The sequence below is a fragment of the Pituophis catenifer genome, unplaced genomic scaffold (assembly GCF_029215685.1).
Source record: "Pituophis catenifer annectens isolate HBS135680 unplaced genomic scaffold, rPitCat1.0.hap2 SCAF_4, whole genome shotgun sequence".
Lineage (NCBI taxonomy): Eukaryota > Metazoa > Chordata > Lepidosauria > Squamata > Colubridae > Pituophis > Pituophis catenifer.
Window position 1 is genome coordinate 75,495,079 of NW_027256884.1, and position 27,296 is coordinate 75,522,374.

Consider the following 27,296-nt stretch of genomic DNA (forward strand, 5'->3'; position numbering starts at 1 on the left):
TTAATTGTTTGGGAGTGCAATTTATTTGAGATGACATCGAAACCTGACATGAACACTATTTGGCTACAAACAGTGTAGCCAAAACCCTTTTAGTTAAATCAATGTTTCCTGACTTTAAGATGGGTGGACTTCAGTTCCCAGAAATGCCCAGCCAGCATAGCCATTGCTAAGCATTCTAGGAATTAAAATCCAAACATTCTGCCTGTGCAGAAACTGGCTAAATGAACTATGAAATCTCTAAGAAAAAAATTGAGTATTTCAGATTTTTGCCTGTTGCTGGCCTAGTTGAAGATAATTTTGACACATTTCCTCAACAAAACCATCTGCCCCCAGTTCAGAAGGATTTCAGCCATCAGGGCATTTTTCATCCATGGATCTCTCCAGTGCATTCCAATAGATCATCAGCTCATGAGGTTTCACAAAATGGCTCATCACAATTTTCTTAAAGCGGCAGGGTGAAAATTCAAGCCTTTCAGGGAAGAAGGTTTGCTTGGAATGGAGGTTTTCCAATTTGATATCAAGTTCAGCAAGGCATAAGCCTATGAATACATCCTCCAGCTTAATAAAGGGAATACTGTCAGAAATTCTATATACCAGACTAGCAACATCTGTTGAGAAAACATAGCCAGTCCCTGAACAAAAAGGAGGGTATACATTTTTTGAATATTCATGTTTACTCACATACCATTTACTGGATATTTTCCGTATTGGATACTCATTCAGTTTTAAAAAGCCAGTGAAGAATCTGGTATTCTGGATTTTTTTTAGGAGGAGTTCGGTCAGATAGTAAGTATTTACAAACACATCTGAGTCTGCTTTCATTACAAAGCTAGACTCTGAGCAGAATTTGTGAATCCATTCAATGCCCATCATAGTTTTTAATGTTAAATTATAATAGGCATCTATAAAATTCTTCTGGATGATGTCTCCATATTTCAGACTCTCGTTAATCACAGCAACCTGTTCTTCAGGATTCAAGGTGGTTCCCAAAAGAAAATGGGTTACAATCAATTTATTTGCTATTAATTTTTTTTTGCCCCAGGTCTCACGGATTATTACGCGAACTTTTAAATCAGTAGGAGAGGAAGTTACTAGAATGACGAGAAATGGAGGGTTCCGGGTACAATCTGAATGAGGTACCAACAAAAAAGATTCTTTGCCTTGTTTTAAAGACACGTCCTCAGTTTTGGTCTGACAGAAGTTGTATTCTCCAACTGAAGTCCACTTGGTCAAAAAACATAACCCAGCAAAGACCAGTATGGCTGTCAAAAAAAGTATTTGTCTGAGTCTTTTGGAAGCCATCTAGGGAAAAAAGAAAAAAAGGGTTACATGGAAAAGATGAATTCCTTGCATTGATATAAAAAGGATGAGCGAAGCCGATGCTGAACTACAATTCTGTATATACTGTATATTCTATATAGATAGTAACCAACAATGTAGGATGTTGAGAACTATATGCTTATGAACATTTGGACACTCACTGATTCTCATCCCTGCATTAGGTCCTTCAATTAATAAAAATGTGTATCCTTTTTATCTGAGCCAAGTGTTTTCCCTACAGATTTGGGTGTAGAACAAATTGAGAACTGATTTTGGCAAATAAGGAACAATAAGCAAGGAATTTACACAAAAGCAAATTGGAGGAAAATCAAACATAACCTATGAAGAAAAAAGTGCTGCATAAGCAAAAGAAATAAAAGAATGCCACATTATGTAAAGCCCAGTACCTGTTGGACAAAGTACTTCCTCAGGAATTCTTACTTCTTCAATATGCCTATGGAAAAATAATAATAGTTCTCAAACACAAGAACAAGCAGATATGTTATTTGAATATTCAGACCTTGAATATCAATTTTATTTTATTTTATTCCATTTCTCATCAATATGGCCAAGAGAAAAATTAAAAGGTACTACTTCAGAGATACAGCTTATAGTTTTTAGTCATGCAGTAATTTTAGAATATTACTATTTCCTATATCCAGCGCTCATTTATTTGGCAGATCCAAAAGCATCTTGGCTCTTAGAAAATAAAGGAAGACTTTGGCAGTAGCTTCTTTTCAGTGTTGAGTATAAGCCTTGCCAAAATATATACACCTAAGGATGACTAAAAGAAAAGGTTGTCCTCAATATTGTAAACTAGATGTAAAATTCTAACTACAATTACAGGGTTTTTGTTTGTTTCTTATAATTTATGCCACAGACTCCCAAAGCTCTAGTATTTTTTTACCATAAACCTAAATACAGAGAACAAAATTTATATTAAAAGCATACATGTTGCAAACTCCATCTGCATTTTATAAAATACCCTTCTTCCGTGCCAATAGAAGAGGAAAGGTTCTGCGTTTCCTAAAGTAGATCAAAGCTCCACCAGGAGGGAGTTCCAAAGAATGTGGGAGGCAATGAAAAAGTTCACCTCCAAGGACCTGCCAAATGACAGTTTGCAGAGATGGGACCTGGAGATATGAGGGTTGGATGAAAAGCAATGGCTCCGATGTTATAAATCACCAACAGATGGCAGTATTGATAGCAGTACTTTGGTATCTTTCACTTAAATTGGCAAGAAGTTGCTGTGCTGAAATGGAAGCTTGCAGTGAGTAATCAATGCTCTTTAATTTTTGAATCCCTTTGTTCTGTCCCCGTACCACACACGCACCCCCACAGACGGCCCAGAGTTAATAAGCCACATGACAGAACTCTTTGAAGATAAAGCTGGCAGCAACCCAGTGGCTAGCTGCCAATTCAGACTTTACTCACACAAAACAAAGATTAGACTGCAAGCATTCCGATAAAACAGGCAGAGTTTCAACAATACAAGGATTAATCCAAATGCAGTCCGATAAAGCAGGCAAAGTCCAGTAACGCAGAGATCATGGATTATTTCCAGTTTTTGCTCGTCACAAACTGAACCGGCCACCACACCCACATTTATACCCTGTGGGGTGTGGTCCAGTGACTCAGCTAATCTCTGGTACGCCTTCCCCTCTGCTGCACATGCTTCTCCTTGCGCCTCTGCCGAGGGTCCAGCCAGCACTTATCTTCTTCGTCGCTGTCCACCTGTGGCTGCGGGGACATGCTTGGCTCTGAGCCTATCGTTTGGCCTTTGGTGTCCTCCGGAGGCATTGCCAGAGAAGGCCTTGCCAACTCCTCTCCCTCACTCTCAGAGTCTGCAGCTGTCGATAGCCCAGGCTCAGGCAACGGAGCCACAACACCCTTCTATTATGGAATTCTAGGAACTGACACGGAATTCCAGGATCAAACAGAAAAGGTTTATTGCGCAAGGTTCAGTGGCAACACAAGAAGCAAAAACTGAACCCCGAAGGGTTCTGATGCAGTTACTCTTATACATACTTTTAACATCTTATGATTGGTTACAGTTCTGACAGCCCACAGCCCCCCCCCCCTTGTTGCTACACCATACTCTTTAGCTAGCCTTCCTTTGTTTCTTAAGCAGGAAACTCCATGTGGATTAGTTCTGCATTTTGACATAAGTGCCTCTGCGGTTTGAATTCTTGAACTCTCCAACTGTAGAATAGTGAGCTAACCTGTGGTTTGAGTAACCTTGCGGTTTAACTTTTTGAACCCAGTATTTGTCTCTTATATTTCCTAGTTAAACAGGCCCTTCAGAGATCCTCTAGCCTGACCCCATATTATTTCACTTTTATATCCAATTTCATTATTCTATATTATTCCCCCCTTTGGAAGTTTTTCCATGCAGAAACTTCCACTGTTTCCCATCTGTTTCATTTTTTTCAGTAGGTAACGTTTTATACTTCTTAATAAGCAAGCAAGCATATAATATTTGACATAACATAATCAGTTCAGGATAAGGATACATAATAAAGAGACAGAAAAGATAAATAATACATATGTTTTTCAATCTTATTCTCTGAAGCACTTTCTCTAATTACCCAGTTGAGAGTTGTACATATGTTCCTGTATCAGAAACTTCATGTTCATCAAAGAGATCAGGGTCAGTTTTACAGTCTATAAGGCCTTACATCAAAATCAACTCATTTTTTTTTCAACTTTTATCTCCTTTACTGTTCTCATAGCTAGTTGTCTGAACAAAGAATAAAAGCCAGGCCTATCACAACAGGAATAACATCTGTCTAATCCAGCCAGGCAATGGGACTTCTAGTATAGGGTCCTTTTGCAATTTGGCCGCTGCCGTTTTGGTTCTCCATCTAATATTTTTCTCTAAGACCATTGTGGTTTTGGTCCTGACCCAGAGATCTGGCTCAATTGGAACAGCATTGTAAGATGAAGAACCAGCAGACAAACAGAACCAGCATTTTTGGCTTAGGGTAGAGTCCGACTGATTAACTAGGCTTTAACTCAATTTCAGTATTCTTAATATGTAGTTCCCTTTTCTCAATTGTTACAGGGCCCATTCTCCCTTTGTTCTACCCCACTCTGTTCTGGGATTGTCAGACGCTTGTCTTTAGGTTTTGGGGTTGGCTTAGGTCCAGGGTACCGACCCCACCTATTGATGATATGTCGTTGGCGGGAGTGGACCTGGTCCAAAGAGTTCACACCTTGTGACCCATTCTTGCCTTGTCTTTTGGGGTTCTCAACTTCCCCAGATCCTTTCTCAAGGGCAAGGGTGTCACTTGGGCATTCTTACAACATTGGGAACTACTATTCAGTGTGTTATTACTCATCAGGCTCTTTGCCAATAATAGCCAAAGCCACAGAAAACTCATAATTGTCCTCTACACAGAACCTATCCAATCACAATTCCCTTAATCTACAAAATCACCACATCAGGAAGAAGGTTAGGGTTATATGTGACTTGGGAAGGGCAATATTAGTTTTAGGTATCCCACAGAACCACCTCTTATTTGTTAAATATAATATCCACATTCCTAGAGCTAGAGCAGCTCCACAGAGAGCTCATTCCCTGGCTTAAATATTTACAGGAGTTTCGTACTGCTCTCTGTCACAGTCAATGATTTTAGATTCAGCACCCGTCTTTTTGAGGAAGAGGTGATTCCAGCATACTATATACAGCAAATCACAACTAATCACAATAACAGCAAGCACGTTTATTAAAATATGAGATAGTGTACCTATGGCTATATATGTTTGACTTCCCATTCCAAATCTTCAGCTGTACATAGAGGGTCAGCTTCCGGTGTGACACCAGTAAGGCCTCTTCTGCCCCGTATGTTGCCTGCCCGTTGCCAGTAGGACAGTTATAGGGGGCGCTTCTTCAAGCGTACTACTAGGGGTCAGGCCTAGTCCTGGTCTGCCTCCCAATATTCCTAAACTGCGGGCTTAACTCGAGTCCAGTGAATCCAAGACTTGGATTCCAACGTTTTTACTGCAAGTAGGAACACATGACCACAGTATATGGGCCCTTCCACCTAGGTCCATGATGGCGAACCTATGGCATGCATGCCACAGGTGGCACACGTAGCCATATCAGTGGGCACGCCAGCTCAGCTCTGGCACGCATGTGTGCACTGGCCAGCTGATTTTCAGGCCTTCTGGGTCCACCAGAAGTAGGGAAACAGCTGTTTCCTGCCTCTGGAGAGCCTGGGGTGTGTCTGTGGGGAAGGCTGTTTTTGCCCTCCCCAGATGCATAGAGAGGATCTGGAGCCAGGTGAGAAAGAAAAACGGGCCATTGCATGCCAGGAGCGGGGGGGGGGGTTGCGCACGCATGCGCAGGGCGGGGCATATAGAATTATGGGTGTGGGCACGCATGTGTGTGAACCTCCCCCGCCCCCCCTTCCTGGCATGCAATGGCAAAAAGGTTAGCCATCACTGACCTAGGCATTAAACTTTTTTCTTTCCAGTGTTTTACCCATACAATCCTCCAAATCACAATTTAATCATTTCTACTTTCATCACAATATAATTTAAAATATTTCAATCGTTACAATTTCCCTAATTAAATTTTGAATTGTTCTAGCTGGTATCCAAGTTACAACTTAATCCTTTTTACTTTCACCACCATATACCATTAAGGTATTTCAATTGTTACAGTTTATACTTATTCATATTTCTTTGTCTGCTTTTTTTCTTAAAGTCCTGATAAGGCTGGTCAGTCAGGCTTGGGAAGGTCTGCTCCACTCTGGTTGCTGTGTTGACCTGCATACGTTGTTTCAATTTCAGGACCTGATGCTTGCACAAGAGTAGCTGAGTTAAAGCATTTGTTTGTTTCAGGATTACTCGTGGTTTCTGAGTGAGGAGAGCTTGATGCTTGTAATTTCTGGGGTTTGTCAGCCATAAATGCCCCTTTGTCTCTAAAACTCCTTGTATCGCATGGCTGGTGTAAATAGTAGTTGGCTGCCTAAGGGTTAATTTCCCAATAGTTGGTTCTGCAATTCGACAAACAGCTTCCTTCCATCTCTCTCTGCCTTTGGCTTATTGCAATGCAGCGGGGACAGCTTTTCTGCCTGTACTTCAAACTCCTGCCAGGTATTGGGGATTAGATCTTCTTGAGCCATATTTCTTGCCATCACGACCAGGAGGGAAACTGGACACACAGGCATATCTATATTTTTTCCATCTAAGGAACATTTCAGGGTTTTCAGCATGGGGTGACGATGTATGAAGCCATTAACCCCTTGGATATTTTAGAAAAGGAATCTAGCAGCTTTGTTTAGATGCCTCTGTGTCTACTAAGAAGGTTACATTATTCCCCCTATTTTCATTCGGACCAAGGATTCGGGGGGGGGGGGCTTGACTGAACCCTGGTCCCCTTCAGCTTTCAGGCCTCTCATCTACTGCAGCCAGGCCTATGGCTTCCTTTCTTTACAGAATGCTTTTGCAGCTTTTCTTCAATGTAGATTGAGCTCACTAGGCTTGAGAAGCAACTTGTCTAAAACAACATACGCACAAACCTTGCAAAGATGATTCAAACATGCTGCCCTGAGCCCCTTTATTGTAGGGCAATCTTCTTAGCCAACACAAGAACTGTCTTTCCTCTTTCTGTCCTCTACCACTGAGCAGAATACTTTCACTCAATTAATCCAATGGAATTTGGGATGCAAAGAGAAGGAAAGCAAGCTTTGTCACTTTTGTGGCTAAGCAAAGGTCTCAATTAGATGCAAACAAAGTCTTTTTATAAATTGTGCGCAGAGAAGAGATGCATTTTCACTCAAACAGAATGTCCATCAATGCTCCAAGAGAAAGAAAGGAAGGGTCCCTTCTTGGAAACTGTTGGTCTATTATAGCCTGGAGGTTTCCCCTTAAGGATTGTTGGAAGGCAGCGCTTCCTTTTTTCTTGCTTGAGAGCAAAATTAGTTTATTGTTTTTAGGAAGGCAGGCAAGAAACAAATACAAGCACCGCGTTCCAAGGCTAGCCTGGAGTTTAGTTTTATTCTTGCCTTTGCTTTCTTCTTATCCAATTTTTAAAAGAGAAGTATAATTTTTCTTGGAGTTCTTGGTAATTATGATTAAAATTTATTTCAGCAAGTGAAAAGGAGGGTTTTTTTTTTAGTGTATCAATCTTTTCTTTTTGTTTGATGTCTTGTTGTACAAGTTTTTTTTTTCATTTTCAGCTATTAAGTTGTCTAAGAACTTCTATCTCTTCCTTGAGGTGATTTACCAGAAGCATCATTTCTTCAGAGATAGTAATTACTGTAGGTAAATCTTTTTTTTTTTTTTGCTTTAATTTATATGCCGCCCTTCTCCGGAGACTCAGGCCGGCTTACAATGTGTTAAGCAATAGCCTTCATACTTTTGTATGTTTATACAAAGTCAGCTTATTGCCCCCACAATCTGGGTCCTCTTTTCACCTACCTTTGAAAGGATGGAAGGCTGAGTCAACCTTTGTGAGATTTGAATTTGCAGTAATTGCAAGCAGCAGATGTTAATAACAGTGTTTAGTCCACTGTACTACAGGCTCTTCTTTTAGTCTTGCTATTTCTAATGTAAGTTGATTCTAATTTTATTATTATTATTAATTAAGCTGTCATTTTCAAATTGCATAGCTTCTAATTTTTCTTGTTCATTTCATTTGCAAATCATCTAATTACTGTTTAGCTTGCATAGTCATATTATCTTTAAGATTTTCAATATTTATTTTGTGTCACTTTTGTAATTCATCTTTCACTTTTTATAATTCTTCATAACTGAATAAAAGTTGATTCCTTAATCTCTCTAATTCTGCTTTTACAGATCTAAATCATCCGTGCAGGGCTAAAGACATGAGAACGAGGTCCCCTCCCCCCTTCGTGGGTGAGGAAGGCATTGCAAAGTAGAAAAAGGGAGGGGGTAGATAGTTTGTGGTCAAGTTTGAAAGAATAGCAACTACACATCAGTATTGTAGCTAGTGAACTTAAAACTTTTACTTATAAACTGGAGTTTATCTTGAAGCATAGAGAAGAAGGAAAGTTGAATTTTGTTCTTCATCCGTTTAGATGGCCAGACCAAACTGGATGAGATTTTTTTTTCTTCCTCTCAATACTCTCAATTCTTTTTTAACAATTTAAATTTCATATCTCTAGAGATCAGGCAGTTGCAGTTACCTTGAAGGTACACAAAGACTTTAGACATATACACTAGTTATTCCCGCTTTAAATTTTAGTTGAATTAGGGAATGCACAGATCTTAACACTTAATTTTTTACAGAAATCATATCAATTTTAATCAATTCAATTATCTGAGTCTTCCCACTTAGACAGGCTTTACTAACTGTTAAGTTAGTAACACAGTTATTAAGTGACTCTGGCTTCCCCATTGAATTAGCTTGTCAGAAGGTCGCAAAAGGGGATCACATCTCCCTGAGAGACTACAACCATCATAAATGTTGATAACATGACCATGAGGATGCTGCAATGGTCATAAGTGTGAAAAAATGTTCATAAGTCACTTTTTCAGTGCTGTTGTAACTTTGAACAGTCACTAACTGAACTATTGTAAGCCAAGGAATACCTGTATTCATATTTTAAAATTTCCTTACTTTTGATGTCTTATGATAACACACAAAATCAATAGCCTTTCAAGGTGGACAAGAAAAATACAGTAATTGGATTATATATCATATTTTTCGCACTATAAGATGCACTTCCCCCCTCCCAAAAAGTGGGTAAGTCTGTTCGTCTTATAAAGGGAATATTATGGCAGGGGGAGAGGGTTGGTGCCATCTGGAATACTGCCGATGGTCCTCCCAGAATACCGCCGATCAGCTGTTCTAGTGGCGGGCATTACTGCCACCATCTAACGCCACTTGTTCACCACCGATCGCTGCCACCCATTTGCCATCGCAGCGGCAGCGAATGGGCGGCAGCAATAGATGAACGATCTAGGTGGCAGGGATCCGTGAGCGATCCTTGCCACCTAGAACAGCTGATTGGTGGTATTCCGGGAGGCTGATCCAACCGCCAATCAGCTGCTCGGCAGCAAAGGCTCCAGCATTCCCTGGTGGAGGCAGCAGACACGGAGGAGGCAGGCTGTTTGCTGTTTGCCGCAAGGACGCTAGCCAGATGAATGTTGGATGGATGCTGGGAGGCAGAAGCAGATTTTTTTTCTTGTTTTCCTCCTCTAAAGCTAACGTGTGTCTTATAGTCGGGAGTGACTTATAGTGCGAAAAATATGGTACTTCATTTCCTCCTAGAATACTGAGGGATAGAGTTGCATGCTGGTCACTTGTTCATGATCAGTCCAGATGCCTCAGAGGTCCAGAGTCTATTTCTCCCATTGCCTTCTACAACCAGAGGAGGAGTTGATTAAAAAATATAATATTTTGTAGTTTTTAATGTTTAAGCAATTATAATTATTTGGGGTGTTGACTATTTTTTTAACTTTGTTGTATGCTACCCAGAATCACTTTGTTTTTGTGAGAAGTGCAACTACATAAATTTGAATAATAAATTTAAAAAGCATGAACTCAGTCACATCTGCAAATTACACAATAAAAGCCAGCATAAGATCTTTGAGTGTGGTGCTCAGAATATCTCCTATGATCAGTAAATACTGTATACATAAGTATTGGCAATCAATCATTGTGTAAGATAAATACACAACTGCAGATGAGAGACAAACAATTGTTCTAGCTCTACTCCATGTCTGTAACTCTATACTGTGTATAGAATTGCTATTTTCTTTGTCCATTTTTAGCACATTATTGAAAACGTTTGTAGTTGTATAACTTCTTAGACTGTTTTTACAAAGCTGTTCTACGGGCTAATAGAATAATCCTAGATTAATTACTCTTAAAAAATTGTTCATTGTATTAGGAGTCAGTAGAGTCATCCCTACTAAACACTCAAAAGGTTTTCTGCAAACAAATATTGACAATGGTTTGCAAAAAGAAAATAATAAATCTAACTGAATTGGATTTCTTGCTTTCTTAAATTTTGATTTTGTAATTTCCATGGCCTGAACATAATAATTGATTATCACAGTTTTCCCTCAGCAGGAAAAAAGAATCAACTTACCTTTTTAGTTGAAGATCACAATTTAGAAAAATTTGACTGTCTTTATAGGAAAAAGAGCATCATGTTTGAAATCTTTTCCATATATTTGTATGGAAAAGCTGTTTCAATAGACCCACAATCAAATATTCTGAACATCTCTGTCCCTCTTCATAGTTTAACAGGAAGGTTGTAACAAAATATTTCATTTCTGGATCCTGATTTTGTCCTGTATGACTGCTGCCATTATTTTTTATTTCATTATTAGATAAGGCCTGGACCTGCAACCAATGTGTGTCTCTTAATTTTTAATAATTAACAAGCATTACTAAAATGTGAGATAAAATGCAGCAATGAAAAGATTTCTAATAAAATCTGTTAAGTGGTTAAAGAAATAATACCTGTTACCACAACTACTGTAAGTAATATTCTGTTCCTCTTAGTAAGTGAAAAGCTGAAACAAAATGATTGAGCTTCACTGTCAGGCATTTTCATGATTGCCATAAGATGTAAAACATTTTTTTTTTTGTAGTACTAGAGATAGAAGAATTACTGGTAGGAACAAAAACAAAGTATTTTAGTGGAGAACTAAAACAATTTTTTGATAGTTTTGCTTTCCACAATTTGAGAACCCATCTATGTTATGTGATGCAAATGAACAACAATATAATATAGATCTAAAATTATATTTGTGCACTGAAAGACTCCCAGATCTGAGCTTCTAAAATCCTGATCGCTAGGCGGCAAGAAAAGGTTTCATTTTTTGACTCTCTGTTGCCACCCAGTGGCTTTGGGAGTTTTGCAGCATGAATTTAAGACACATAATATATTTAAAATATTTACTATCATATTATTTGGCAACTTATTCTAGGCCAGGGGTGTCTAACTCAATTTCACTGAGGGCCACATCAGGGTTGTGTTTGACCTCGGGGGGGGGGGGGGGGAGAGGCAGGGTGGGTGTGGCCATCTCAATGTCACACATGTCGGGGGCCCTCTAGTGGCCCAAGCCCTCTGCCTGCAAAAACAGAGTTCAGGAGGGCTGCATGTGGCCCTCTGGAGCTCCATTTTCACTGGGAGAGAGTTGCAGGAGGCTGCCGCAGCACGGCCCTCCCAAACTCCGTTTTCGCTAGCAGAGCTATCGCGGGCCGATCCTTCACTGTTTCCAGGGCAACCCCACAGGTCAGATCTAAGCACCTTGAGTTTGACACCCCTTTTCTAGGCCAAGTTTAAGACTTATTTTGCTTTTTGTTTCCTATTGCCATGTTACAAGAAACCAAGCTTTGGCAGGAAAAGACAGTTGCTGTTTTTTGAGAATGTGGATTTTTTTTTTCTTGTGAATGAAAAGGCTTCTAATATATGGAGATAATAGTAAGTGAAAGAGCAACTTGCCATATTTCATCTCTTCTCTCTTAGAGCAATTCTGGTACCCAATTTTGTATTTGGTTGTTCAAACATAGAGCTTAAAATATGTGCTACATACTCCTGTTACCTTGAATACTTGTTGAATGTACTGATGAGAATGAATGTTTGTCTTCCGGGTCAGCATCTGAGAAAATCCCAACAAAGAAAATAAAGAGAAAAAAAAATGCATTCATTCTTAGTTCGAGTTTACATACTCTTCCAACACATAAGCGGAGGTGACATGCTCCCTTTTATGTTCTATTTTTCCTACATTTTTTGTTTGTTGTCGTTCTCTTTGTTTATCTATAATGCGAACCTGGCTAGAGAGACATTTTTGTTTGATTTATATTTTTGGTTTGTTTGCTAATCTTTCCCATCCTGCAATTTAGATGAGAGCTTTCAGCTGGATATAGAGAAATAAGAGAAATGTGTTTAGCTCATACTATGCAGCAATATAAACTTCTCTAATTTGTATTTCCCCAAGTCCATACAAGCCAGAACACAATTTTGACCTAAAACCCCCAATATTCTGAATCACGTGATGCAGTTTGAAGTTCAAAAGACATATTCAATATGTTAGAAAAAACTGCAGACACAAAAAAATCCTTATATAATAAAATGCCTAAAAAGAAGTATAGCAGGAAGATATATTTATTTATTAGGGGAAAATGTCTGCTCAAATGTTGTATTAGAAGAAATACATATACATTGAATAAAGTTTTTGATGCAGATCTTTTTTAATATCAGACTGGTAAAGAAATAGCTCAATACCAAATAATTTTAAAAAACAGAAAAAAAAGCTTAGCAAAATGGATATTGATAGATTCACTCATTTCAATTTAAGGAACAAAGAAATAATTACAGACTAAATTGCACTCCAGATTGTAAATTATACTTTCCCAAAGGCAAATTAGACACATTTGTTACTGTGTAAAATGCAATCTAGAAAGCCTGAGGAGGCTAGGCTCAATGGAACTTCAGGAGCAGAGATATTCTCCCCCCCCCCCCCCCCCTGACCTAATCCCGAAGAAACTGTTAGAATATTTTTGTCATGCCCCACTCATACACACATAGACATAATAAGGGTTTAAAGTCTTTATTGAGGCTTTTTGTCAGCGCCAAATAGTAATCCCCAGGATTCAGCCCATGCAGAAACAAGCAGAAAACCCAATGAGTACAATTCCAAAGTCTGGAAACACTGAACAAGTCCATAAACTCACCCACCTGGTTCAAGGTCAAAAGACAAGTCCATGGTCCAAGCACAAATTACAAAAGCCAAAATCCAAGTCCATAGTCTAAGAAGCAAAGTCCACAATAATAGAGTCAATGTTTAAGTCCCAAGGCAAGAATCACAATGGCTGAACAAATGCACAGCAAGAATAGGTGACTTGTTCCCAGCATCATTTTGTTCCACATGCTGGGCTAAATAGTCACTAGCTGGTGTAACTCATTAGGAGGGGCGAGGCTACCTCCTCATGAGTAGCTTCACTGACCTCCATTGTGCCTCAGCCCTGGGTTAACTGGGATCCAGCAGAGGAGGCAGCTCCTCCTCATCCGAGCTGACTGGCTGCAGCTGTGCCCCTTCTCTGTCCTCTGCTTCTGGCTGATCTTCTGTGCCTTCTGGCTGCAGCTGTGTTTCTTCCCCTTTTGTCAGCCAGCCGTTCATCAGTTCACTCACCCAGCCCTTCTGAGGTTCCTGGCCTCTCCTTCTCTTATCTTCCCAAACCTCCTGGTTCAGAGTCCTCCCCATCCCCCTCCAGATCTTCTAGACACTCCTATAAGTCCTGCTCCAAAGTTTCTGAAGCTGGCCCTTCCTTATCTGAGCCGGCTTCTGGGGCATCCATTACAATTTTAGAACATAGTATTAAGACATGTTATTAGAGCATTTATACTTTTATTAACACTCTGAAACCATGTTTCATTGTAATAATTTGTTGGCCTTCTTTTCACAGATCTTGAAGATAGCTTACCCATGGAAATGAGATTAGGTGTACATTCCAAGGATAGTTTCTCCTTAGATAAGTGTTTTCTCAAAATATGTAGATGTCCAGGCAAGGAGAGAAGACAGTCCCATATATGGAACCATGCTGAGATGGGAAATGGGTGACTGGGTAAGGGAGTAGTATTCTATAGGAGAAGCAGATTGTATTATATATAATGTGTGCTGGATTGAGGGAGAGCTCTGTGGCCTACCTACCTAACAGCTAGATTTTATTGCTGTACGATAAAGAATAAAGAATTTAATTAATTTAATTAATATTTCAATTGAACGTTAGAGGGGGAAAACCCTAATTTTAAAGATCAATTTAATAATGGAAATAATTATTCAGGGAAGTGGTGGGTTTCTCTTCACTGTATTATCAAATATAAATTTGTTGAATTTATATAGCTACTCATTTCACACAAGGTGACTTTGGGCAGCATATGTGTTCAAGCCAATATTAGCCATCAGCCAGGCATCCTTTAATTTAGATTCCAACACTGAGTAGAATTTAGAAATGATGGCATAAATGACAGCTTCCAATTTTATGATTCTAAGAATATTAAATGTAGGAAATCACTATGTCATATGAAATTCCCATAGTCTGATTTAAAATTCATGGAAAATATTGATTGCAGTCCTGTGTGAACCCTGAAGCTGATCTGGCCAAAGCCATCTTGGAGCCTGAGTGCTGCCACACTGGAGCGAGGGATAGGGAGGGGGATTACACATAGCTGGGGTTGTGTAGTCAAAATAAAATGCTTTCTCTTGGGAACCAAGGATGTTCTCACACCTGGCTGGACGAAGGAGGAGTGATGACAACAGACCAGCTGACGCTGCTTTGATTGGGCCATGTGACTGATTGTTTGGGGTTGAGGGAAAAACTTTCACTTTTAATTAGGCGAAAATCAAGGGGCCCCTCAGAGTTGGTTTTCACCAGAAATGTGCCAATATGATATTTCCAATAAAGCTATTCTTTGAGGAATCCACCTGCCTCGGAGTTTTTGCTTGAAATGGATCTATTACTTGGAACTCTGACATCCTGTATTTGAGATACTGCAGCTTTCCAGAATTTGCAACATTTGCAGACTACACATCACTAACTCAAACCATGGAAGGACCTCTCCAGTAGTGTCACTTAGTACCCTGTTTCCCCAAAAATAAGTCTTCCCCTGATAATAAGCCCAATCAGGCTTTTGAGCACGTGCACTAAAATAAGCCTCCCCCCGAAAATAAGCCCTCCCCAAAAATAAGGCCAAGCACTTATTTCGGGGTTCAAAAAATATAAGACAGGGTCTTATTTTCAGGGAAACACGGTACCAATTTCATTTATTAATATCAGTTCAAGGACTCTGACTTTAATTTGGCAAGAACAATAGTCAAAGTTTTATCCATCTATTGATTATAGATGGCCAGGGGGGCTTTTTATCAGGTTCGCCTGATACACCAGTTGCACCCCTTTCTGGATCGGGTCTCCTTATGCACAGTCACGCATGCCCAGTCACTTCCCGCCTGGACTACTGTAACACTCTCTACATGGGGCTCCCCTTGAGGAACACCCGGAGGCTCCAACTGGTCCAGAATGTGGCCACATGGGTGATTATGGGAGCGACTTGGTGCTCCCATATAACACCTCTCCTGCGCGAGCTGCACTGGCTCCCAGTGGTCTTCCGGGTGCGCTTCAAGGTATTGGTTCTCACCTTTAAAGCGCTCCATGGCTTAGGGCCAAGGTATTTACGAGACCGCCTTCTGCAATCAATAACCTCCCACCGGCCAATACGCTCTCACAGAGAGGGCCTCCTCAGGGCGCCGTCGGTCAAGCAATGTCGGCTGGTGGCCCCTAGGCCCCCTTCTCTGTGGGGGCACCCGCCCTCTGGAATGAGCTCCCTCCCGGAATACGACTGATCCCAGACCTCCATACTTTCCGTAAGGCCCTGAAGACTTTTTTATTCCACCAAGCTGGCCTAGCCTAAAAGGTCTTATGGGTTAGTTTTTTAAATTGTATAGATGTGGGGTTTTAAATTGGGAGGCCGATCGATTTAATTTATTTTAGTTATTTTTAACTTTTATATTATATGTATCTTAATTTCAGCTGTTCACCGCCCTGAGTCCTTCGGGAGAAGGGCGGTATACAAATTTAAATAATAATACTAATACTAATACTAATACTACTACTACTACTAATAATAATAATAGTAGTAGTAGTAGTAGTAGTAGTTACTATGAGAAGGATCTTGGAGTCGTAGTAGACAGTAACTTAAATATGAGCCAGCGGTGTGCTGCAGCTGCCAAAAAAAAAGGGAGGGGTCAACCTATTCTCTAAAGCACCTAAAGGCAGAACAAGAAGCAATGGATGGAAACTAATGAACAAAACCAACCAAGAAATAAGAGAAAATTCCTGACAGAACAATTAATCACTGGACTGGCTTGCCTTCAGAGTTGTGGGTGCTCCATCACTGGAGACTTTCAAGATGAGATTGGTCTGCCATTTGTCTGAAATGGTATAGGGTCTCCCGTTTTAGACTAAAAGATGTCCAAGGTCCCTTTTAATTTATTCTGAATGTGTCTATTAAGTCCCCAGAAGTCAAGCATGACTACGTTTTTACTTCCCTCCCCAGCTTAACTGCATTCTTCCTGGTTGGTTGGAGTCAAATTCCAATGGTTTCTAACTAACCTGCATCTTTTAATAAAGGCATATGTGGGCACCAAGACGTCAGATGGGCACCAGGATAGTAAAGGCAGCACCACCATGATACCAGCAAAATCCATTTCTTTGTATATATTTATCAAATTTTATGCCTCTATTGATCAGAGGCACTTCACCTGACACAGGCTCAATTTGATTACTGAATACTGGTAGTATTCTCTTCTCTGATCTTCCAAGTGCTTCTCCAGACTCAAACTCTACTATACTGTTCATGCATAAACATAGTCCTAAGCAAAAGATTAAATTCTTGATTATATTTTGCTAAGCAGTATCTTTATCATATATGGGCATAGATAAACAAAAATATTATAAAGATTATTCAGCAAAAGAACATACCCACATCCTTTCTTTTCCTTAATGTTGACAAATACCTTAGATATTTCTATTCCGATCATTTAGTACAATCAAGTGAAATTAGGGAACCATTTCTAAGTCTCTGCCCTTCCTGAGCAAAAAAGCAACCAGTTGGTTCGCTCAGAAAAACTTTGTGGGTTAATATACACATAGGTCCCAAGAAAACTAAAAGTTAGCCTTTCTTTAGTGTATTGTGGAGATTCTGCTCCTATCTATCTTGATAATTATGCCCTTTAAACAGAATCAGCTCTGATCAGAAAATGTGAAAAAAAAAAGGTGGGGGGGACAACTCTTCAGATGTAGGTGTTTCGTAGGCAGACAGGAAGACAAAGCCGTTGTGCCTTTGCATAACTTACAGGAGAGAATGTTTCCCAGGTTCAGCTTCCAAATTCTCCAATAATAATCCAGAAACTGCAGCACTCTTCGGACAAAAAACTGTTCTCCTCTCCTGGGCTTGATTCAGTAGTCGTTTTCCCATTCTCCGAGCATTTTAATTGTTCTTTTGAAGAAAGCTGGCATATGAATTCCTTTTATTTTTTCAGCAATTTTGTTTTTTTTAAAAAGGCCTGCGTGAATCAGGTTTCCTTTTAATCAAAGCATGATCCAGCTTTTTACACACATGAAAACAGAGGAGCTCAGACTTTGAAATATCCCACCGCCCCTCAGGAAGACACGAGTACCGATTGGAGCAAATTCTGAGGTTCCGTTCCTTCCCTTCCCTTTATGCAATGTGGCCCCAATCTCATCCCGGTTCATTTAGCTATGCTGCATAAAATCTCAGGTGAGTAGTCTCGGGTTTTTTTCCAAAGGGGGAAAAAAACCCCGAAAAACCAGAAAAATCACATTTCTGACATTCAGTTCCTGGAGCTCCGGGTGCCATCCCAGGGCCAATTTCACGGAATTTAAATTGATTGGATTCGGAAGATAAATCTGCTGCATTCAGACAATGAAATCGAAGCTATGAAATCCACACTGTCTGTAGATCCTGGTAGCAGCTCCTGTCGTGGCAACGTCTGATTGGCAGCAAAAGGGAAGTTAGGAACTGCCTGCAAATATTCTCACTTCATATTAAAGAAAAAGGGAGAGATCAAGCCGACCCATCTTTAGCTATTACCAAGCAATATTCCAGAATTTCCTCCAGAGCATCTTCGTCGCCCTGCATTTCTCTAGAGAAAACTCGAGACTAGAGAAAACTGGAGCCGGGTTACTCTGTAAATCACTTTTTGTGCATTTTCGTTCCTCACCTCCAGTCTTAAAGACGTTCCCGGAGCAATATACACACAACCTTGTCGACCACTTTTTAAAGAACCCAGACCGTGAGGTCATAATTTATGACTAACCGAGCCATCAATAAAAGGAGGCAAAATAGAGCTTCCGTTGACAATTGTCTAGGCAATTGTCTAAGACATTAGACAATTTTATTTAGACATAAATAATAAAAATAATAATTTTATTTAGACATAATGTCTCATTAGACATTATGAGAGACAATTGTCTCTCATAAGAGAGACATTCGGGGCGCTTATGGGAATGAAAAACGCTCGATCACAGCAAGTGTAGCTTATTTCTAAGGCGGCTGAAATGTTTTTTAAAAAAATTCCTGACTATTGAATTTTGCTCAGTAGGGGATGAGTTGCAACTCCCTCCTCCCTGAACCAGCTCACAGACAAGGGGCATCTTAAAATCCTGCAAGCTTGGAGGTTCTCAGATGAATAGAAAGGTGTTTTGGGGTGGGTGGAGTAACACCTGGTTACTATAACTAAATTCTGGGCTAGTACATTAACTGATGCCCTGGAGATGTCATAAACTAAAGACGTGTTGAGACAGAAGGGTCTTATACTAAACCTATATTAATCTAAGTATTGTATCATGCACAGTGTTATATTGTTTTCTGAGGTACTGACATTGGAGCAGAAGTTATATTGCAAACTTCAGGAAAGTACAAAGAACAGAAATAAGGAACTTGTTAAATCTACCGATGAGCTTAATGACCTATGTTCTATATCATTCCTGTAACGAACTTATATTAAGAAACATATTAGCAGAAGTGTTCACGGAAAGTAACAGACTGTGTAAGATAGTATCCATATATGGAAATAGTGTCAGAAGCGTAATGCCTCTGGCGTGGCTAGAATTGCAAAATGTATAAAAGGTACACCTTGGGCATAGCTCAGGGTTCGGAATCTGACATGTGAATGCTCCGAACCCTTGCTAGCAAATAAACCTGTGTTCTCCAACTTTTGTGGTTTTGTCTCCTGCATTTGGGAAAGTGGGTTTTCCTGCTTCATTTCTGGCACCCCAGATGGGATACAACGAGTCATTGGGACTCTCTGGAGGGTCACCCCTCTGCCAGGGGCCTTGTTGAGTTAGAGGGAACTTCCCAGGCACCATCAGACACTTTGTTCCGAGGGACTTCCCGGTGACACAGGACCCCTGCAGCGGCGGTTGACGCCTCCAAGAACCACTTGGAAAGGGAACGGAGACCAGGCCAAGTTACAGCCGGCCAGAGGACAGGAGAACAAGCCTGCAGGCAAGTATTGGGGAATAGAATAATCCCTCCCTGTAAAGCAGGGACAGAGAAGAGGACTGATCACCCTCTCTTAAGAGGTAAAGGTACCCTCTCTTATGAGGTAAAAGGGGGGGAAGGTTGTCAAGTGTGCTTGATGTGAGTGTCTACTGTGATTCCCAATGATGACTGTTGAATGTCCAGCGCCTTGGGCCAGTAGGAAGTAATTGGCGTTCGCAGTTCCCATCGGAGACCGCGATTTTCCGGCTCCCTGGGTTGGACATGAGTGTGTGAAATAACTCCCTCTGTGTTATCCCGAGAGAAAGGACCCCTTACCTTCCTCTCATCCCTTTTCCTCATTTGTCTTGTCTGGTGCAACAGGAGGAACATGGGAGGGGGAGGAAGTATGCCCCTTACTCCTTTAGAGTGCATGTTGCAGCATTTCAAACTTGCTTATGTCAGTCAAGACTACAGCATTAAGTGGAGCAAACAGAGGTTGAGGGTCTTCTGTGAGCTAGGCTGGCCTGATAAGGGAACATTAGTGTTGTATATTGGAATGACAACATGGAAGCCAGTCTGTCAAGAACACTAACTTTATTTATAACCAGAACTGTCAGAACTGCTAGCCCCATGTGAGGGGATTAACCAGAACAAAAAACTCACCGCCTGACAGCTGCTTAAATAGCGAGCTGTCAGACAGCTTGAACCAATCAGCGAGTCGGCAATTCCCGCTACTTTAGTTGCTCGCGTCTCCACCAATCAGCGCTCGTGGCAACACAGCCGACACGCTGAGGTCGTAACTGTGAGGACTCAACACCCCTTTCCACCTGGACCGAGCATGCGTAGTCGTCCAAATACGCCGGACGCCGCTGGCACCGCCCAGATCGTCTCAGTTTGGGCATGGCCGCTGCTGTGGGCAGAGCCGGAAGGTTGCTTCCTGGAGGCATGGGTGACTCTCTGCTATCCGGAGCTGGAGGACCATCAGCGTGCTCAGGGGCCTCAGGTAAGCCAGCCGATGAGAACAATTCGGTCGGGCACAGAGTCAGGCCGGCCTGGTTGCACTTCCGGGGCCACAGGTGTTTGTGAACTTTGTGGGTCCTGAACGGGGCGCGGGTCGGACCCATCAGCGACTCGTCGTCTCAGTTGGGTTATGTGTCGCCGCCATACTCGACCATCGGTGAGCTGGACCCTATAAGAGTAGGGCCTGGTTAATTGTATTATTTGCCCCGGAAGCCACCTCATGTCCCGGTCGAAGTTCAGCGCGAAGACCAGGTCACCCACAGCAAATGTCCTCGCTTGCAACCATCCCCCCGGAGGTATCTAGTGGGCATAGGTAGGGTGCAGGCAGTCCAGTGTAATCCAGAGTCACCTTCCCATGAGGAGCTCTGCGGGGCTGTGCTTGGTGGTAGTGGTGGGAGTCGTGTGTTGAGCCAACAGGTATTGGTAGACCTTGTGGTGCCAATTTGAGGAACCCAACCGGTGCAAAGCCTCTTTGGCAGACCGTACGGCCCTTTCCGCCAGACCATTAGCGGCCAGATGGGCAGGAGCCGTTCGGGCGTGGCGGATGCCCAACTAAGCGAGAAATAGCTGGAAGGATGCGGACGTGAACTGCGGGCCATTGTCGGTGACTACAGTGTCCGGCAGACCATGGGTCGCGAACAGTCTCTCTAGAACCCTTGTCACAGCCTCCGAGGTGGTGGATGACATGATTGTGAGGTCCACCCTCTTCGAATAGGCATCCACCGAAATTAGGAATGTGCGGCCCTGAAAGGGGCCAGCAAGATCCAGGTACACCCTAGCCCAGAAGGCCCTGGGGGTCTCCCATTCCTGAACAGGGACCACGGGGGAAACTGACCTAGACTGTTGACATTGGCGGCAATGGGCCACCCACTCTTCCACATCCTGGCCGATACCTGGCCACCAGACATAACTACAGGCCAGAGCTTTCATGCGCACGATGCCCAGGTGAACTCGTGTTGTCTGCGGAAGTACGGTACCAACTCAGGCGTCCTGTGTCCCTGTGGCCAGCCCCTGCATGCCCAATCCAGGACTTGTGACAGAACGGGGTCGGCGGCTGACTGGTGTCTAATATCGGCGGCAGTCACTAAGGGGGACAGATTGTCCACCAGGAGGACGGAAGCCGCGGGCGCCGGATCTTGGATGGCTAATGGTAGGGGACAATGGCTGAGGGCATCAGCGTGCCCAATTGCCTTCCCTGGCCTGTATTGTAACTGGTATGAATAAGCCGCCAAAAACTCCACCCACCAGGACATGCGTGGTGACAGCACGGGTGGAGTTTGACGGTCCGCTGCCAGCAACCCTAACAAAGGCTTATGATTGGTGATAAGGTAAAAAAACCACCCATAAACGTAATCGTGGAATCGTTTGATTCCCGCGACGGCCGCCAAAGCTTCCCGATCTATCTGACTATAATTCCTTTCTGCCGATGACAGGATGCGGGAATAGTAGGCGATTGGCACCTCAGTCTCGTTGGGCAACAGATGGCGCAGGACAGCCCCCACCCCATAGGGGGAAGCGTCACACGTTAAAGAGAGTGGCAAGCTTCATCGTATTGAACGAGGACGGCATAGGAGGTTAGAACGTCCTTTACTGCCTGGAAGGAGGCGGCTGCCTTGTGATCCCAATGCCAAGGCGTTCTAGATTCTAGGAGCCTATGCAGGGGTTCCGCAAGTGTAGCCTTATGAGGCAAAAAAACAGCATAAAAATTGAGAAGGCTAAGGAAGGCCTGCAATTTGGCCCGATTGGAGGGTGCAGGGGTGTTTTTTATTGCTGCTACCTTTCCTGGGGCTGGGCGGATACCGCCAGAATCCACTAGGAACCCCAAAAACTCAACCCGGGGCACCCCAATGCGACACTTTTCAGCTTTAAGTTTCAGCCCTGCCTGCCTAAAACGGGAGAGGACAGCCCTAAGTTTGGCGATGAGATCCGCCTGGTCCGCAACTTCTATCAGGACATCATCGAAGTAGGGCACAACGCCCTGCAGTCCATGGAGCAGCCGCTCCATGAGGCTCTGGAAGATGCCTGGGGCAACACTAATCCCAAACTGCAGGCGGGTACATTTGAATGCCCCCCTATGCGTAATGATCGTCTGGGCCAGGGCAGTAGCCTCGTCCACCGGAAGCTGTTGATATGCTTGAGCGAGATCCAGCTTTGTGAAGACTCTCCCCTGGCCCAGCGAATGTAGTAAATGCTGTACCACTGGAATGGGGTAATGGTTAGCTTAGAGTGCCTTATTGAGTGTCGCTTTATAATCAGCGCAAATTCTAATCAACCCATCGGCCTTGAGGGGGATCACTATGGGGGTCTCCCACTTAGCGTGATCCACTGGTTGGAGGACTCTTGAGCTATCAAATTTGTCCAACTCTTGGTCAACCCTGGCCCGCAATGCCAGTGGCACCCTTCGTGGCTTCAGCCAGATAGGGGCCACCTGAAAGAAATGGGCAGCCCTGTATATTTACCAAGTTGGCTATCAAACACATCTGCGAACTCCCGGGTCAGCTCAGCGGCGGCATCGGAGCTAGTAGCGTGGATTCCGGACATGCCCAGATGTAGAGCGGCAAACCAGTCTAACCCGAGCATGCTGGGTCGACTGTCCCTCACAACTATCAGTAGCAGTTGACCTGAAAAAGAACCATAGACAACATGGACAGATCCACAGCCTAGAGTGGGGATAGGTTTTCCCTGATAATCCCTCAGTTTAACAGGGCATGGTCGCAGATGCTGCTTTGAAAAAGTGGGGACTATTGTCTTGAGGAAGGCCCAGGTGATCAGGGACTGGGAGGAGCCCGTGTCAATCTCCATCCGACAGGGCGCACCTTCGAGGAGGACCGTAACGTAATTTTTTTTGGCTAAATCAGATATGGAGGCATGGTTGATGCCCACGGTATCAATCTCTGTATCCCGAAACACTTCAACACAGTTCTCGCAGCGTTCAACTCCCTTGGCTCTCTGTCGCTTGGGTGCAGGCTCTCCCGCGTCATCTGGGAGTGGGAGTGTCGCTCGGCAGACCCTGGACAGGTGTCCCCACTTCCCACAGCATCGGCAAATGGCGGATTTGAATCTACACTCCGCCCGGTTATGCTGTCTGCCGCAGCCCAGGCAATTGCCCTGGGGGGATTTGACAGTGGCCGCCGATCTAGGCTTGTGCATGGTCTTGAGGCAGCTCACTCCTCCCTCCGACTCGGGGGCGTCTTCCACGTCCAACTCCTCACAGTGGATGGACTGGGGAGGAGTAGGATTAGGGGCCCCTCCTGCCTGGAAACGTTGAATTTCCACCAATGACTGGGCTGACATCTCGGAAGCCCTGTCCTCATCCATGGCAATCGGGAGGGTTAGATCGGAACGGGCTAACAACCTCCACTGCAGTTTCAGATCTCGCACTCCACAGACCAACTGGTCAAGGAGCATGTCATCCAGCTCCCAGAATTTGCAGTGGAGGGCAGCCGTTCGCAGGGAAGCCATGTATTCGTTAATTGACTCCCCTGACCTCTGGGTCCTCTGATGAAACGCATGGCACTGGGCTATTTTTGATGGTGTGGGAGAATAGTGGTGTTTCAGCTTTTCTAACAAGGTCTCCCAGGGTACCGTAAATACCGGTTGCGGGGCAGCCAGAGCCCTGGCTGTTGCAAAGATCTCTTGCCTGAAGGAGCTCAAGAAATACCCCCTCTTCCTAGCGCTGGACAGATCGGTCAGGTCATTGGCTTGTAAAAAACATTCAAACCGCTCCAAGTAATCGTCCCAGGTTTCAGAGGCTGGCTCGAATGGCGTGAAAGTCGGAAGGGCCACTGCCATTGTGACTGCCAGGGAGAAGTCCGTGACTAACAGGCACCGCTGTTTTGCGTGCCTCAATTCAGTCTTTGTTCTTAGACTGCCTTGGGAGTGATCCCACCTTTGTCGCCAGTCGTGTTGTATATTGGAATGACAACACGGAAGCCAGTCTGTCAAGAACACTAACTTTATTTATAACCAGAACTGTCAGAACCTCTAGCCCCATGTGAGGGGATTAACCAGAACAAAGAACTCGCTGCCTGACAGCTGCTTAAATAGCAAGCTGTTAGACAGCTTGAACCAATCAGCGAGTCGGCAATTCCCGCTACTTTAGTTGCTCACGTCTCCACCAATCAGCGCTCGCCGGCAACACAGCCGACACGCTGAGGTCGTAATTGTGAGGACTCAACAATTAGATCCCTCTATTGCTTTAAAGGTACATCAGATGTGGTGTTCCACCCCACATTAGGGCACCCAAACCAAGCCCCCTGCATTGATGTGTGGCTCAGCTTATTTCAAAGACCTCCGTCTTGGATCCAGAAATTCAAAGTTGAGCAATGTAGGCTCCTAGTCTCACGCACCTTGCCACCCTGAAAGGGAAAAGATTAGGATTGCAGTATCAAAGATAGTGAAGCCTGATCTACCCCAAGGTCGCACTCTTGAAGCATATGTCGAGGAACGCTTCCCTACGAAGGATCCCTTGTGGAGTCCAAATGGCCAATTATGGGCAATTCAGGACTATCAACATTTGGTGGTGCGGGCAGTCCATGCAGCAGGAAAACCAGCTGTTAACCTGTCCAAGTCTTCCCTGGTGATGCAAGAAGCCACTGAGAGTCTGGAAGCTTTTTATACTCTGTTGCTGGAGGCATACCAAATGTATACTCTTATTGATCCAACAGCGCCTGAAAATGCTTGAATGCTTGCCATAATCTTTATATCACAAAGTGCCCCAGATATACGTAAAAAGTTACAAAGACTGGAGGGAGCCCTGGGAAAGCCTATGAGTGAGTTGATGGAAGTTGTTGGGAAGACTTTTGTCAATCGTGACCAGGTGGAGGAAAGGAAGCAGGACCAAAAAAAAAATGCAACGAAAAGCTGAATTGCTGGCCGCTGCTATGATGGGGGTACCAAGAGGAAGGGGAGGTGGCAGAGGCAAAGGGTATGGAATGGGTTTGGGAGGTAACCAGTGCACCATATGTAAGAAAGAAGGGCACTGGAAGGGTGAGTGCCTGGAAAAGAATAAGGAGGAAGGACAAGAAGGAAGAAGAGGCAGGTTTGTGAAGAACTATAGAGGTGGCCTAGGGAGAAGCAAGGGAGGGAGAGGACGAAGAGAAGGATTTTCAAAAGCCCTCCTCATAGGCCTGGCAGAAGTGGAGGCCAGGTTCAGCCCGCCTCCCGGAACCTGTGGTCAGTTTAAAATAGGAGGCAAACCTATCTCCTTCCTTGTGGATACTGGGGTCACTCGTTCAGTCCTAACCCAGCCTCTGAGCCAAGCCTCCCACTACTCTACCAGTATTCAAGGAGTGATGGGAAAGAAAACAATAGTATGCCTGGATACGGTTACCCCAAGGATTCAAGAACTCCCCAACTCTTTTCGGGCCTGCACTGGGAAAAGATTTGATGGCCCTGGAAATCCCCTACCCAGATGTTGTGTTGCAATACATAGTTAGTCGCAGGCCAGACGGAAAACGACTGTTGGTGAAACACCCATAACCTGCTTTATCTCTTGTGAGAGCTGGGCTACAAGGCATCCAGGAAAAAGGCATAACTAGTCTTACAAAAAGTCAGATATTTGGGATATGACATTGAACCAAGTAAAAGAACTCTCGGCCATGAGAGAAAGGAGGCCATATGTCAGCTCCCGGCACCTAGGAATAGAAAAGACTTGAGGGGTTTTTTGGGGGGCTGCAGGCTTCTGTCGCATCTGGACCCCCAATTTCAGTTTAATTGCAAAACCTCTCTATCAAGTTATAAGAGGAAGTGATAAGGAACTTCTGTGATGGGAAAAAGAGGAAGAGAAAAGTTTCACAACTTTAAAAGATGCTTTAATGCAAGCTCCCAGTTTAGGACTACCTGACTTAGACAAGCTGTTTTAGCTGTTTGTCGACACTAAACAGAACGTTGTTTAGTTGCCTGGTGGCTCAGCAGACTGATAGCCTTGTGATTAACACCAGCTGTCTGCAATTACTGTAAGTTCGAATCTCACCAGGCTCAAGGTTGACTCAGCCTTCCATCCTTTCTAAGGTAGGTAAATTGAGGATCCAGTTGTGGGGGCAATAAGCTGACTTTGTATAAATATACAAAAGTATGAAGGCTATTGCTTAACGCATTGTAAGCCGCCCTGAGTCTCCGGAGAAGGGTGGCATATAAATCAAATAAAAACAAAAAAAACAAAAACATAGCAATGGGGGTTCTCACCCAGAAAATGGGAACTTGGCATCGCTTCCGTTGCTTATCTGTTGAAGCAGCTGAATATTGTAGCAAGAGGGTGGCCTGGCTATCTGATAGCCCTGGCAGGCACGGCGTTGTTAACACAAGAAGCTAATAAATTAACTTTTGGCCAGGAATTGGATATCTACACCCCCCATGCCCTCAAAGCCGTCTTAGAAACCAAAGGACATTTATGGTTGACCAACCCTTGCATGCTGAAATACCAAGGTTTAATTACACACAACCCCATGATCAAGTTAATACAATTTACTACATTGAATCCAGCCACATTGCTGCCTGAACCAGATTTAAAAGTTACTCACGATTGTATTCAGACTATTGAGGAAACATATGCCATCCGTCCAGATATGACTGATGTACTGCTTTCCAACCCCGACTTTACTTTATACACAGATGGCATCAGCTTTCTGCAGGATGGGATACGGAAAGCTGGATATGCTGTTGTAACTCTTGAAGCTGTATGAGAAGCTGAGCCCCTCCCCCTGGGTACAAGCGCTCAGCTGGCAGAATTGCATGCATTGACTCGAGCTTTGGAGCTTCTGAAAGGCAAATGTGTCAACATTTATACAGACTCTAAATATGCCTTCCTCACAGTGCAAGTCCATGGGGCAATATACAAGGAGAGGGGCCTCATTATGGCTGGGGGAAAGGATATTAAGTATGGGCCCCAGATATTACGCCTGTTGGAAAGCATTTGGGTTCCCCGGGAAGTAGCCATTATACTCTGTAGAGGACACCAGAAGA

General features: G+C 43.4%; 2 protein-coding genes across 13 annotated transcripts in view; both read right to left on the minus strand.

The window, feature by feature from the left end:
• On the minus strand, positions 1 to 26,938 carry LOC139317264 (beta-1,3-galactosyltransferase 5-like). 7 transcript variants are annotated; one of them, XM_070944294.1, is made up of 4 exons: positions 13,259 to 13,286; positions 11,854 to 11,910; positions 1,728 to 1,774; positions 1 to 1,302 (listed from the first exon to the last, which is right to left on the minus strand). In XM_070944294.1, the coding sequence occupies exon 4, from the start codon at positions 1,300 to 1,302 to the stop codon at positions 346 to 348; it is 957 nt and encodes a 318-aa protein (XP_070800395.1). In that variant the 5' UTR covers positions 1,728 to 1,774; positions 11,854 to 11,910; positions 13,259 to 13,286; the 3' UTR covers positions 1 to 345. The 7 variants fall into 7 exon arrangements, with proteins under 7 accessions (XP_070800395.1, XP_070800393.1, XP_070800396.1 ...); XM_070944292.1 differs by lacking the exon at positions 13,259 to 13,286 and adding an exon at positions 12,990 to 13,019; XM_070944295.1 differs by lacking the exons at positions 11,854 to 11,910; positions 13,259 to 13,286 and adding an exon at positions 26,855 to 26,938.
• Positions 1 to 26,945, minus strand: part of LOC139317262 (beta-1,3-galactosyltransferase 5-like) — a 40,822-nt gene extending 13,877 nt beyond the window's left edge. Inside the window, exons 1-3 of one of the 6 annotated variants that reach the window (XM_070944285.1) lie at positions 13,259 to 13,278; positions 12,990 to 13,060; positions 11,854 to 11,910 (exon numbers count right to left, since the gene is read on the minus strand). In XM_070944285.1, the coding sequence (XP_070800386.1) occupies positions 11,854 to 11,910 (57 nt within the window). In that variant the 5' untranslated portion in view covers positions 12,990 to 13,060; positions 13,259 to 13,278. Of the gene's footprint in view, positions 1 to 685; positions 775 to 11,853; positions 11,911 to 12,989; positions 13,083 to 13,258; positions 13,348 to 26,854 lie in introns of those variants that run through there. The other 5 variants (XM_070944286.1, XM_070944283.1, XM_070944284.1 and 2 more) reach the window with 5 other exon arrangements.
• Between the last annotated feature and the right edge of the window lie 351 nt (positions 26,946 to 27,296).